This window comes from Bemisia tabaci, chromosome 1, assembly GCF_918797505.1.
Source record: "Bemisia tabaci chromosome 1, PGI_BMITA_v3".
In the NCBI taxonomy this organism is placed as follows: domain Eukaryota; kingdom Metazoa; phylum Arthropoda; class Insecta; order Hemiptera; family Aleyrodidae; genus Bemisia; species Bemisia tabaci.
Window position 1 is genome coordinate 80,044,546 of NC_092793.1, and position 15,079 is coordinate 80,059,624.

At 40.0% G+C, this 15,079-nt stretch overlaps 1 protein-coding gene across 1 annotated transcript in view; it reads left to right on the top strand.

Moving 5' to 3' along the window:
- LOC109044053 (inactive hydroxysteroid dehydrogenase-like protein 1) overlaps window positions 1-15,079 on the top strand; it is a 67,742-nt gene that overhangs the window by 26,164 nt on the left and 26,499 nt on the right. Inside the window, exon 2 of the mRNA XM_019061540.2 lies at window positions 8,266-8,388. Within this exon, the coding sequence (XP_018917085.1) occupies window positions 8,266-8,388 (123 nt within the window). The remainder of the gene's footprint in view (window positions 1-8,265; window positions 8,389-15,079) is intronic.

Genomic DNA, 15,079 nt, shown 5'->3' on the forward strand with positions numbered 1-15,079 from the left:
GCTCAGAGTCTGGATTTGGTGCTATTGATGAGTGTTGCAACTCAAAATAGAGCGGCGTGACTCTTTTTTGATCAACATTCGCGAACAGATCGTATTTATCGATTCACTTTGAGCTTCCATTTTGACGCCATTCTGACGAGTGGACGCAGGGCTATGGCAAAAAGTCAATTATTTAGGTGCTCGTTGCGAAAACCCTGTTTATCGATCCTTTGCCATGGTATTAAATGACGGATCAATCGATATATCGCAAACCATGCCACGTCACGGTGTCCGTCCTTTCCCAATGGCCCGTTCCGCTGTGCTTTATCGGATCCATGGATGTTGATGGTGCATTTGTGAGTTGCCAGGTCGCGACCAAGTGACAGTGCCCACCTCAAGAGCGTTTAAAAATGGATATGCACCGGCGGCGGCGTGACGGCAGTACGGCACGATGAACATGACGTGCAGATGCAGAATGACGCCCATCGCCCAACGCGTGACCGTCGATGCGCGCAGGCGACTTGAGCTCACGATCAGCTGTTGTTGGTCAGAGCCCTCGACGCGTCGCGACGTCGCGTCGTCGCGTCGCGGCAACGTGCGACGTTTCGTAATACCTTGCGCCGCGACGCTATTTGAACTGGGTTTTTTGGGCACTGCGCACGGTACTGAGTCTCGCCTCGCCTGGCACCGGGTATCCGACCCACCAGTATAGACTGATTCAGTGACCACGTGATTTGACAGATCGATATATTCGCTGGTTCAATTGTAAACAAAAACGTAACCTCAATCTCGAAAGAATCAACCCTCCGATTGGCCGTGTTAATGTGATCGTGCTTTCATAGCGCGGCAAAGCTAATCAAAATTCAAACGGTTTAATTAGATTTTGACCATCGAACGTCGTAGCTACTAGATCAGTGTATTGCTTGTATGCCAGAATTCGTGATTACTGAGTATTGTGAATCAGAGTAACGTAATGCTTTAATACACGAAGATAGCATGCTTGAAAATTGTCTTTCGTTCCAAATTAAATGTTTAGGTCTCATTACGAGGATAAAAAAATGAAAGTGGGTAGTGGCCAGTGAATCTGTCTGGCTTTAAATGCTCTTTAGAACACTCAGTAGCAAACACTAGATCCCTTTTGTCGCTAACGTAAAGACGTAAGTAACGTTAAGATTAACATTAATCTCGTACTTGGTACTAGTTACCCTATGGGGGTGTGTATTCTATGCAGCTGGACAGTCAGCAGCCATTATAATTATTTTTGTTACGTGGCGTGCACAATTGAAACTTTTCTTGATGTCTTATCGTTAAAATAAAAATATGTATAATAATGTTAATAATTGAGTAGAATATTGCAAGCGGATATTTCTGAAGGGGAAATGTCATTTCTCCTATGATATGCAAAACCGAAAAGTACGACGACAAATCGTCGCCCTTTTGACATAAGGGCTTAAATACAATCTGCGATGAAACCTGTTGGCCGTATAATCTAATGCTTTTCCGGGCTCATCTCAGTGTGTAATTACGCCGTTTTGTCAACCGGGCGACGAAATGATGAATCAAACGCCGCTGCTGCCGCAGGCCATTGATGGTTCCGTTTGGGTACCTCGTGGTGTCATTTTGGTTGCATAACGAGAGTTATATGACATTGACTGTTGAAATGGACGCTCAGCCGGTTGCAGGTGACTTGTCAAGTATAAAAAGCCCGAGAACCAGATTGTCAGACTCCGGCCTTATATCCGTTTGGTGGGTCTGTTATTTCTTTGAATAATTTCATGACCATTTTACAACAATACAAGAGAAAGTCAACGGTCACATGGACGGTGGGTGCAAGCCACGCCACCCGCCCTGACCCACGTCACCTCTCCAGTAATTTGCAAGCTTTTGGAATGACATCATGCAGGGAATTGTCTACTCCAGCTTCTTCTTCTTATTCTCCTACTTTTCCTGCATCTTCTTCGTCCTATCCCTCTTCTTCTACTACTTGTTGTTCCTCTTCTACTACTACTCCTTCTCCTTCTTCCTCTCCTACTTCCTCTCCTTCTTCGTCTCCTTCTACTTCTTCGCCTTCGTCTTCTTCTTTGCTTTCGTCTTCTCCTTCTTCTTCTTCGTCTCCTTCTACTTCTTCGCTTTCGTCTTCTTCTTTGCTTTCGTCTTCTTCTTTGCTTTCGTCTTCTTCTTTGCTTTCGTCTTCTTCTTCACGTTCGTCTTCTCCTTTGCTCTCGTTTCTTCTTGCTTTCGCCTTCTTCTTCGCATTCGTCTTCTCCTTCGTCTTCTTCTTCTTTGCCCCCGCCTTCGTCTTCTTTTTCGCCTCCGTCTTCTTCTTTGCCTTAGTCCTCATCTTTTTATTCATATTTTTCTTCGTCATTGTCTATTTCTCATCTTCGTCATATTCTTCTTCTCCTTCTTCTTCCAGTTACTAGCAGTAATCCTTTCATTTCATAAGGATTACTTTTCCGTCAAAAGCTCAATTTTGAACTAATTCAAACTGGCACCTTTTTCAAATAAACGCTTAAAATAGCGTCTAAATTAGATGTTTTCCTCGATGTAGGGTAGTCCTAAAGGAACACAGGAACGACCATAAAACGGTCCTAACTTAGCGGCCGAACTTTTAAAGAAAAGGCTACTCCAGGAGAGACGGACAACATTCGAGAGCGAACAGTGAAGATTTATGCGTGACATTACACATGCTAGCGACACGGTAATAATTACTACTCGACGTGTAGTAGGATGCAGTTGAGCCGTCCTCACAGTTCCCTGAATTGCAGCACGTTCCACCTTGAATAATCTCACCCCCTAAACTAGTTCAATCCACGCTAAAGGCCCTCGTTTCCGCATAATTGCCGAACTTAGTCATTGTCGCTCTTCAGATCACTCATGCTTGCCAATCACGAATATTATAGCACAAAAAAGCAATGAAGCATCATTGATATAAAGTTTTAGAATTGGAGGGTTTCTGCAAGTTTTAAGACTTATACTTTAATAGTCGCCTTTAAATTTAAACCTTTTTAATAATTTTCTCATAGATATTTCAAGAGTGATGTCACACTATTACTTTTCATTCGGATATTAATGCTGAAATTAGGAAAATGCGTACCTTGATTGTAACGTTGCCAACATTTTTAAAAGGAAAATCAGACATTTTATTCCACAATTTTACAGAGTGTATTTTTGAGGGGGCGAAAAAAAGCTCACCATATGTGCGCAATGACGATAATTAGTCATCCTTAAGAACATGGAGTGTAATAGGAAATCTAATTACCAACTTGCATTATTCGCTTCTATATTATAATATTGCGTTCAATTTGTATGGGACGAAGTTCAACACTCAGTTTCAGAGCGGCAACAATCCCTAGAGGGTCCGCATGACAGTAAAAGCTGCGGGGGGCGGGGATGCCCTGAGCAAATATTGATAGTGGTCGCCCAGGGATTAAAGTTCTCATTGGGGATGTGACTTAGCCCGGATTACTTCAGCCACTCAAAACCCGGCCCATGAACCCACTTTGTCTAAATGTGTTCTCAGAATAGTTACAATTGCAGTTGCATTAACCCAACACAAACGCCTCTCATACGCTCCATTAAGGGATAATCGATTATTCAACAGTTCGATTCATCGTAGTCGGCATTCTGTCCAGTTCTGACGATCGATTGCCTCGAATAATCGAAATTAACCAACCGACCAATAGATTCTTGATCAAAAAAATTGCTAAAGCACCATATGATTATACAAAATGTAATTTAGCTTTTTTTCTTTTTTTGACAAGTTCAATGAATATCGATAATTTTCTATGATTAATCGAGTTTTTTGGTTCATCTAGTGCTCAATTATTTGAGCTTAAATTAATCATTTCACTAATTGTAATCTGCAGGTACCAATTAATCGATTATAAATCGATAATCGGAGCACCCTCAGCTCCGTTTAGCCATCGGGTTTGCGGTTTCATTACCTCACTCAACTCTGAGGCAAATTGAAACTGCATAAATTTCACTTTTGAAGAGAATTGGATAAAACATCAAGCAGATATTTACGATTGCAAGCAATAATTAAATTTCTCAGATTTATACAAACGGGCAATAGGCGATTAGACGTAGTTTAAAGCGTATCTCCCTAATTTACGGCGGGGAAAATAATGTCAAGAACGGGTAATTCGAATATTACCGTATGAAGTACGTACCATTGAGCGATCCAGTAAGGTTTTCGAAGAAACAAATGGCGCACCCACTGGTTGGACAGCCGAGAGTCCACAGTTTTCCGCTCGATTTAATGTAAATCAGTGGCGAGGCGTGAATGATCGACCATCGATAGATCCCCATTTGAAATTATGGTGAAGAATCGATTATTAAGGTGTTCTTTGCGAGCATCCCCTGTTCATCAATTTCTTTCCATGGGTTTAAATGACAGATAAATCGATACATCGCAAAGCACTCCACGCCACTGCTGAAAATCTCTATCAGCTAAATTACTATACAGCATATTTGTTTTTTGCAAAAATATGTAGTTTTTCCAGCTGAATCTAGCTTCTGTTAGATTTTTTTGTAGAATCTTACTTGGTATCCAACCATTTTTATTTTTTAACAAACTTATTTTTTAAAAACTTAAAACTCGAGCGGTGTGGCGATTAGCAAGCGCGCTCTCATCAAAATTCAAGATGAAATAAGTCGAGAAAGACTGCTGTTGGCATTACTTTGTAGCACTCTATACGATCAACGAAAAGTTTCAGAACATTTACTCAATCCTGAATACAACGCAACGTGGTCACTCTCTCCTTCACTTAAGCGTTGCATAATGGTTGGATGCAACAATCCGAGTTACGCATTGAAGTGTTTATACGGTCAGTCAGTATGTCCTTGCTCTCGGATCTGGAGATTTAGAGGTTCAAAATAGTTCAACGCCACGCACTATGTAGAAATAAGTAACACGATAACATGAACTCTCATGGAAAGAAAAAAAAAACCTTTTTGAGCAAATATTTCAAATTCTACAAAATGCAACCATTAAATATTCACAATTTTCCCACCAAATTCGGTTTTTATTCTAGGAAACTTGGCAACGTCTGAAGGCTCATACGGCGTTCTTCCTTAGCACGACAGTGTAGGTCAGGATTTTCGTGAGTGGGATTTTTGCAAGCGTACCGTCTCGAGCGTTTTGATATCTCGAGATCTTGGCGCACCATTCGCGTTGGCACTTCGGCGGTGCGGTGCCATGCCGCCGCAACTTAGCGCCGGCGCCCCGCGCCAGGTCTCCCTCTCCTCCCTCCCGAGGCCGGAGTAATTTTGACACCACTCGAAATTAATTATTAACTAACACAGTGGCGGTTTATGAGCCGTTTTGTAATTTCACGTAGCTGAAATTAATGTAATCATGCGACTGATTAATCGTCGAGAGCTCTGCGCCGCTTGTGTACGGCCATGTCCCCGACCTAGCTCCATCCCGACAGTTAACTGATTTTCTTGGCATTGCGCTTTCGGAGAAAGAATTGTTTTTTAAGCATCGGTAGAAATGAGGGTGTGTCTGAACGGTTGCACATGTTAAGATGGTTAACTAGCTCCTACGTATTTTTTGACCAGGCCGTCATCTGATTGGTCGGTTAATACACTTATTTGAAGGTGCCTTCCGGTAGTATCGCGATTAGCTCTGTATATACTGCCGCGTCGTAACGTCGTATGAGCCTCCAGGCGTTGTTAAATTTCCTTTGATAAAACACAAATTACCTTGTAAACTTATGGATATTTTTCTTCCAATTTTTCATATAATATTGTTCTCAATTTCAATTAATATTCCGAAAAATTTTAAGGAAAAATATTTATAACTTTCTTGAAAAATGAACATTTTATCGAAGGAAATTTTTCTTCCGAAAGCCGAAAAATTCGAAGGCGTTCTTCCTTAGCACGGCAGAGTGAGACGGAATATAGTGATGATATCAGACTGCCAGCTGGCGAAATGAAATACGTCACCTTACCTATTTTCCCTAATTTTCATAACTTTTTGCGCTAACGAGAGCACGCAGCAACACCGACGAAACCACAATATTTTCTCGCCCACCTTGACATGAAGAATGTTTGATACGTATGATTAAGCAATCGCGAGGCATCTGCTTTGTGATCCTTCCTTTTCATCAAAAGAGAAAGTATTGACATTTCGATGGCGCAAGCCTCAACTGCCGAGTATCAACTTCTCATTCTCTAATAGTGTGGCTAATGCATCGTCCTATGATGAACGAAGAAGTTCAAATTTTGACATTTGCCGTAGGTTCAGGGATGGAAAAATGATGGTGAGCGGGAAGACTTTAACCTTGGTTAGTTCAACTTTATCAGACGGTGTCTAATTTCCTCTCATGTTTCGATCCTCTATGAAAAAGCGAAGCAACATTTTAACTTGAAATTTTGTGAGCATATTTTGTAAGAGTAATGAGAAATTCATACTGAATTTCAAGGTGTTCAGATGTTACAATTTCTGTAAAAAAAAAAAAAAAAAAAAAAAAAAAAAAAAAAAAAAAAAAAAAAGACAGGAAATTTGGCAACGTGAAATGCAGTTAGGTTATGATTCTGCTTAGATACATACGATTGCGATTTATGGATATCAACACCGGGAGTTAAAAATCCAAGTTGAATTTAAAGTCGGTAATCGCTTGACCTTATTTATAATAGGGGATGAAATAGAATCTTTGAAAAAAATCATAACTTAACGAAAATGAATCCAATCCGTATCATTAATTGGATGCAGTTAAACAGAAGAATTGTATCTGCATTCGGAAAAAGTATGTACATTAGTCTAGGAATTGGAACTTGCATTAGATTAAAGAACGCGTTAGACATTTTCATCATCGCACATCAAATTCTCTAAAGTACGCTATCCATCCTTCAGCCTCTTCAATTTTTAAGTCTGATGAGTTTCGGAAGATTAGAATTCAATTTAAGTCAACTCTACCGGGTCCTCAGTTTTAATGAATGGCAAAGGCAGGGGGGATACAAGAGTGACAAAAGTTGGGTTACCTACAGTCACGAGGACTATGGAATAAGGTAAAGGTTGTAAAGAGTCGACAAGAAAAAAAGTAAGCGCATTTACCACATTATTACCTAAGCCACTCATTTTTCTAAACCGGCAAAACGCAATAAGAAACCGAGAGAAAAATCTCCGATCCTGACCCGATAATTGTTCAAGTCATGTCCGAAATTCTAGAGTATTGCACCAAGGGGGAACTCATTGTCTGGTCATTTACAGCCTTGGAACCTGGTCATTTGTGGGTGTCGGTAGCACCATTGATCATAATTCAAATGTATTTACACATAGGCCCAGTGATTGATGGATGTTCGGGACTTTGACTTCGAGTGTGACCTAGCTTCCCCTCGTTGCCATATCTTGCTAAAAGCTTTCAGATTATACGTATGAATTTTACCGAGAAGAAGGATGATTTGCCTCTATGGTATCGAAATCGGAGCCAGGGTCCCGGTTTTTTTCAGTCCTTTTTTCGTCGGCATCCCTAACGATGCTACGTCACCACTGTCTTAATTTGTCTTTCAGAGGAACTTTTAACAGGCAACCTTCGGTATATTTTTTTCATCTCTTCTTGCTGTGTTGGCGTCAAAGAACCGAGACTCATCACTAAAAGTGAAATATCAATTAAGGGCATCCAAACATTTCAATTTGAGCAATCTAATACATTGGGATGAGAAAAACGCTAAGAAATGACCCGAATTCCATAAAACAAGGTGGTAAAATGGTGCAACGGGTCCGTACCATTTCGCGGGGAAAACAAAGTCGGCAAGTTCCAAAAATTTCATTTAGAGTAAAAAAAAATGATTCTAATTGAAATTGTTGGAACTTTTCGGCTATGTTTCCCCCGAAAAATGGCGTGGACTCAGCACCATTTCACCACCTTGTTATAAATTGGCATGTAGATTAAGCATTAGGTAGACTATACATGTTTCATTTAGTTAATATATAACTTTCGGAACTTAAAAACAAAAATGCAGGTGCCCCAATAGTAATTTTCAAATTAAAAGAGTTAAGAATGTATCAGCAAGTCGATGATGATTTCGAAAAGAGTTGAAATGTTTGAAAATTTTGAGAAAATGATAAATTTCATAACACAGATTGGTATATTTTAACCTGAATTCAATTTTACGATACTATTGTGATAGTGTGCTTCACGACGGTGGAGGTAAAATTTATATATTTTTATCACTATCTACTATCCACTATCGAACTAATCTATTTACTGCTTTGCTTTGTGCATGCTGAATGTAATTATGAAAATTTTCATTCATATTTTTGTTTGATTTCAGTTGTAACCGGCTCAACCGACGGTATTGGACGGGCCTATGCCAAAGAATTAGCCAAGAGAGGCGTAAACATAGTTTTAATTAGCCGAAGCATCGAAAAACTTCTACAAGTTTCGCATGAAATAGGTAAGTTTCGCAAGAAATTTTCCGACGTTGGCTCTTTTGGCTTGTGTGAAGTGAGAGATCCCCATCAATTAAGATGTAAATCGACAAAGATACGGAACTATTTATTTTAAATTATATCTCAACAGTTTTGAAGACAATTTATAGAGAAAAAAATCATTAATTTGTGTAATGCCATAACTAAACTATAGCTATCACCTTGAAATGGAAGTATATTACACTAATATGATTGGAATTTTTGTACCCATTCAGAAAATGGCAAAACCCGAGTCAGAACCGTGGCTTCATACTCACTCATTCACCCAAATAAATACAAAAAAAGGCTCGCAATTAAAATGAAATGAGATAAAATATGTGTAAAAAGAACAAACGGCAAAATATCCTCGCCAAATTAAAAGAAAAAAACAGGGAGGGGAGGGGGATCCGAACGATTCAATTTATCTGCATGAAACGTAGCAAGCGTCAATCCTCCGAAACCTCATTTTCAGTGCTAATGAGGGATATTTGCGAGACCCTCTCACTTGTCATGGAAACACTGCGTAATGAAATGCCTTCTCCGTCTCCATGAAAGGGCCCCGCTCTTCGTTACTGTTGTACCCTTTTCGCCGTCACGTCGAATCTACGCTCTGCAGAGCCCAAAAAACCCCTCCTTACCCTCCGGTTATTTCTTCTCCCTTGTTTCCCTCCATTCGCAACCTCATTGTCATTGAACTTGTGTCTCTGCAAATTAAACTAATTTCCAGTTCATTCAGCGACAACCGAAATTGTTTATTTCATTTTTTCTTTTTAATACGCTCAGGCATACTGCATTTTTATAGCGAGCGCCTCAGTCGTTGCTCAATGCTGCCGTGCTAAGGGAAAACGCCGTATGAACCTTCAGGCGTCGCCAAATTTCCTTCGATAAAACACTAATTTCCTGGTAAACTTGTGAATATTTTCCTTATAATTTTTCAGATAATTTTGATCGCCATTTCATCTTAAGTTCCTGAAAATTTCAAGGGAAAATATTCATAACTTGCCTCAAGAATAAACCTTTTATCGATGGGAATTCGGCAACTCTCGAATGTTCATACGGCGTTCTTCCTTAGCACGACGGAATGAGCCTAAGCGTATTCCATCCATTTTCTACCGGTACATGCGAAGAGTTCGCTAAGTTTCGCACCTCATTATATTATTTGGCACGTATTCTGCCTTCAAAACATTTTCCTTTGCAATTTTGGTGAAATTCGTTCGCAATTTAATCTTGCGTATCTGAAAATGTTAAGGAAAAATAGTAATTATTTAACTGACCTCAGAAAATAAACGTCGAAAATAAATTTGGGAACATTTTATGACATTTGAATGAATTCTTCCTTAACATGGCAATATTTTGACGCGTTCAGCTAAGGGCATCTATGCACGAATATACTAAATTAAAAGGAATCAATATATTAAATCAAAAAGAACGTAGGATTCCCTTGCTTTGTAATTCCCTTAGCTTGTTTTATCGGCACAAACTTCCCTTTACAGCACAGATACGTTCATTTATGTACTGTCAAACTGCAATTGAACAATTTTTCTCAATCAAACTGACATCATGATTGGATATACCATTATTCTATGCAGTGTTGAGGATAACATTTTCTGATCAAAGTGAGTGGTATGTTGGAGGAAGAGCAAGAAAATCTGTTAGTCTAATAAAACGCGTTTATTAACATGGATCGTCGTATGCTCTTTTTCGTTTTTATACATTTTTCGACATATTTACCCTTTGTAAAGCCTTTTTAACATAATATGCAAGTGTTTTGAGTTATTTCATGGTCTGAGAACTGGTTTAAAGCTTAGAGCGTAGCCTCGTTTACAAATCATTTCCAGTCTACTTACACAGTGCCTCCACTTATTATCGTGATCAGGCGGCACGCAGCCAACCAGCTAGTGTCACAATCAGAGGTCGTTCGGACTCTCGTGCTTTTGACCCTGAAAAAAGTAGAAAATGCGGGGACATTGTTGTATCCGGTATTGCTGCTCGTGTTAGTTTGAGTAAGCGCCTTATTTTTATACATTTTTACTCTACTCGGGCGCGCGCGGAGATCAGCTTGAGTACCTTTATAGAAAGAGTATGGGCACGTTGATTTATGTAGCTCTTAAGGACCAAAAGGGCGACGACGTGTAAAATCAAAATCACTAGAAAAGTGCCGCTGCCAACCTATGCATTTGAAAGATTAATCAATATGACCGACAGTGCATTGTAAACAAGCATCTTTAAGGATTATGACGTTGAAACTGAGAAAATTTATGCGAAATCAAAGTTAAGTACGTGCTTTTATAATTTTTGATCAGTATACCTAATCTCGTAGTTTACTTCACTGGGGGGAAAAAATACATTGGATCTATAGTCCAGACTCTTAAAAACATTGACAAGAAAAAATACTCTTGATTCAATCAGATTTAAGTTTGAATCAAAAGGAAATCCGCTCAAATTAAGATGCTTGGTTCTTGATTTAAGCAAAAGTTCGATTGAATCAAGAGTACTTTTTCTTGTCGATGTTATTAAGAGTCTGGACTCTAGATCCAATGTGTTTTTTTCCCAGTGTTGAGCGCGTTCCTTCCACACCGGCTAATTCGAGTTCATAGGTTAGCTGCTTTCTTCCTTCCTTTCTTTTTTCCTTTGTTTCTTCCCCTTTTTTCCTCCTTCCTTTCGGGTGAGTAGGATTGGATCCGCCGATGAATCTATACGTCAAAAATCTTGTCTGACGCTATTGCAATTAATTTCGTAAGCTCGTATCTCTCGTCCGCATTCGTTGGGTACAGTGTAAAATTAGTGGAGCGCATCATTGATTTTCCAAAAGACCTCTCGCTGAACACAGTGTATATTGAGTACGCGCCTCGTGTTCATGAAATGAAGCGCGCGAGACTCCCGCGAGTATGTAAATCAAGAGGAAGAAGCCTGCTTTTGACATTTTTACTCGGCCAACAAAAGGTGCCGCCAATTGAGGTGTTAGGGTTTGGCCACGAGGTGGAAGTGCAGGAGTGCACGGGTAGGCTTCATGAATTATATTACTGCGCCCCCCCCCCCTTTGTTTGCCAAATCGCGTAAAAAAGCTCCCTAAGCTGTGAGTTGTTAACTTTATTACGCTTCATTATATGATCTGGATGAGCAAAAGAAACGAAAAAATAAAAGAAAAAAAGGAGAAATGTATTGAATTGAATCTTTCCGACGGTTTCAGTAGCAATCATTGATGGGTCCAGCAAATTGGCAACATTGTTTTTCGCGATTTAAACCTATGGAAATGTATCGATTCTTGGAGGGGCCAGGTGCTTCGACAAGAATCGATTATTTAACATAGGTTTAAATGGAGGAAACCCGGTGTTGCTAAACTGGTGGATCCGCTTCTGGTATAGCAATGCAGTTCTTTTATAATTCATTAATTCATCACGGAAAAAAGTGTCAGAGGTTGGTCCCTAATATTGTGGCACTGCACCGATTTGTTGGATGATACGGACATTTTCAATTGATTGTGGCAGTACCGCAACTCATGTTGGGGTAGTATCGCAACATTTGGATTAGTAACGTAATTTATTGGGGTACAATGCCTCAAGGGTTGTGGTTCGACAGAGGGCAGTGGAGGTTAGGTGTTGTAAATCGCCAAGGAGTGCTACAAAGCGACCTATATGCATGTACTACCACAATCAATTGGAAATGTACAATTGTACATATCATCCAACAGCCCCATGCTCTTTTTTCCGTGATTCAGTATGGACATATTTTGGTCTCTCTTTCTTTTTTTCTCTCTTCGTTTTTTTTTTAAACATCGATCGAACCATGAATTATTGACCTCCAGGAAAACTTCTCATCAAAAGTTCTCATCTCCTTAACTCTATCCAATTGTATTCGTAACCAATCGGTTTTAATAGTTCTGTTGACAAAATTTTTCTAACTTTTCTTCTACTTTTGCGGAGAAGAGCAGAGGAAATAAGGCTACTGCTGAAATTAAGAAACTTGAAAACCCATTGAATTACCTTTGGAGAAAACGCTTTAATACAGTTTTGAAGGGGTTCATCTAAAAAATATTTATGTGACAAGAGCAACCCTTTGATCCCCCGAAATTTTTCAGTCGTGCTTTTGCATCCAAATAGTCTTGGAAACGCCTCAGACAAAAACACCTAGCACAAAAAACAAAGCAAAAAAAAAAAAAAAAACAGTAAAACCGGCAATAGATTCGCACACGGCTTCTAAATCATACGTGAATAAGCCTTCAAACGCGCCTGGCTTTCGCTCCATTGCTGAAATTAAAAATAAGAGAGGGAAAGCGAGGGAAAATGAGAATTGTGCGCAGAAAGCTGGAGCAGAGGTGGAGACTGGGAAGGGACTTTTGCGGCCTCGATTGGGACTGCGGTCTTTACAATAAATAATAGAATTTATGAACACAGAGACCCGTCGGCAGGGAGACGAACACTTGATAAAACCATCCATTCTCAATGCATTTGCCGTGTTTCGGAAGTGGGGTGGGGAAGGAAGGGGATTAATCTCTGACGGACTTGTTGAGTAGGCGTAGTTTTAAACGCACTGCAAAAGAGCCTTTGATATGATGCATGGTCAGCTAGATCCAAAAAGTCATGGCTGCACCTGGTTAAATCTGTAGCCGGGAATGAGGAATTTTATGGTTCGATACTAATTGTGACATCTAGGTGGGTTTTTCTGCTCATTCGTCCTATTTATATCATCTTAAACAGAGACCGTATATTTGGACTTCATTTTGCAAATAGGAACTATAATTTCTGGCTAGGTTTAGAAATAACGTATGTGCCATTATTTTACATACGCACATGAGTGTTTTTACTCATGAGCCAGAAATTGTAGTTCCTAATCGCAAAATGTTGTTCATTTTATATTAATCTAAACGGTGTAATCAGGTGAGGCAAAAATTGAACTCGGAGGTCAACGCTATATTGTTACGATGAAGGGTTCATGAGCCACCTGTTGAGCAGAAAATTCTCCAGATGACGACTGATGAATTTCGGGTTGAGTTCTTTTCCAAGCGAATTTTTGCAACGGAGGATTCAGGCCCTCAACACCTTTTTGATAAACCTGCTCAATTCGTGGGAAGTCAATCATCATCAAAAGAATCTGATCATGACTCTCGAAATCAGGCAAATTTGTGCGAGTGTATTTGGTCGACTTTTTTAACCAGATCGGCAGGGTTAACAAAAGAGAAAAACGCTCTGCTGAAGTCAAGGCCTAAATTCAGTTAATTGCTTGATGAATTGTCAACGTTTGCATCCATTCACTTTTCGACCCACCTTCGGAGGCTCGGCGAAATTTTTGGATGTGATCGTCATTGCTGCCAGTATGAAAACCAGATGTCGTAGGCGCTAGGTGCACCGTTGCCCCAGGGGAATTTCTTTTTGTTTTAACGAAGGTTGGCATTGAGTTAAAAAATTTGACTAAATCCATGCTCGAAAATTCTCCTCTAAATATCCACGCTTAAGGTTCCCAACTTCTGTATAACTCTCATTTTCGCTGCGCCATCCATAGATTTCGCTATTAAAAGGAGGCTGCTCTGATAAATTGTCTCTTGCTGGTAGTTAATTACTACTGGAGGAACCTTGAATTACGCCCATTATCAGTCAGTAAAACATGTATTTAATTACTACATGTGGACTTTCCGCATCTAAGACGCAGTTACAACGGTGATAAAATGTATTGAATGGAAAATTTTCAAAAAAAAGAAAAGAAAAAGAAAAACCAAATCACAATTTTTAGACGCTCATCATCAATGAGATTAATAATGTTAAAACCATGATGGCATAGGCGTACATAGGTCATTTTGCTAGGAGGGGCCTGACCTAGTTATCACGGAGGGTCTGAGGGCATGGAATACCCCCAGTTAAGAAAGGGTTGCCGAGGGCTCCCTCGGAAAATTTTGGAAATTTCAACTATATTTGGACGCATTTTAAGGCTTCCATGGCGCAAACTTTAGAAAATACCAACTAAATCAACATGACGTTTTTTCCACCATCTATAATTTCTGTGGAGGGAAAAGGGGGGTAGCAGATGATCCTTTTTTCAATTTTAGGGGGCAACCCCCTTCGCACGCCCATGCAAAGTGCGCACGTTGTGGCCCACCAATCCTTGCAATGTGTATACATGTTGTTAAAGCAAGCGAGTGCGTGAGGTTGCCATCGCATTTGTAAAAATGTCTTCTTGCGACAAAAATAAAATAAGCGGGAAAAGCTATGATTATTAAAAGCGATTTGAAGACAGGGCGGAGAGACCTGCGGTCAGGCACGGAGGAATTGCAAGCATCATTCAACTTGTGAGCGCCAGACGCTTTTTATTTGTGTCCGTTGATTGCATTAATCAAGGCAATCAATGTTTGTCTCGGGCCGATCTGTTCTCGTGCTCGCGACTGCATGTCTTCACAGATGAATGTTAACCTCGTCCTTGCCAAGGACGCATTACTCTACATGCTCATCCGGACAAGAAATAGCAAGAGAAGTGAATGCACTCTACACTGCCGTCATAGCGAGGAGAGCCGTACGTAAGTGCAAAAATGAAGTTTTGAGAGAAAGGGGTTCCCAGCGTTTGAGCGGGAAACTGTTTTGAAAGAGGTTACCGAGAGGGCAAGGGAACAGTATCGTCTAACTGACTATTTTGGCGAAAATGAGTTAGCAAGTTTGCCGCATTTTATAGTAAAAAATACGCAAGCTAATG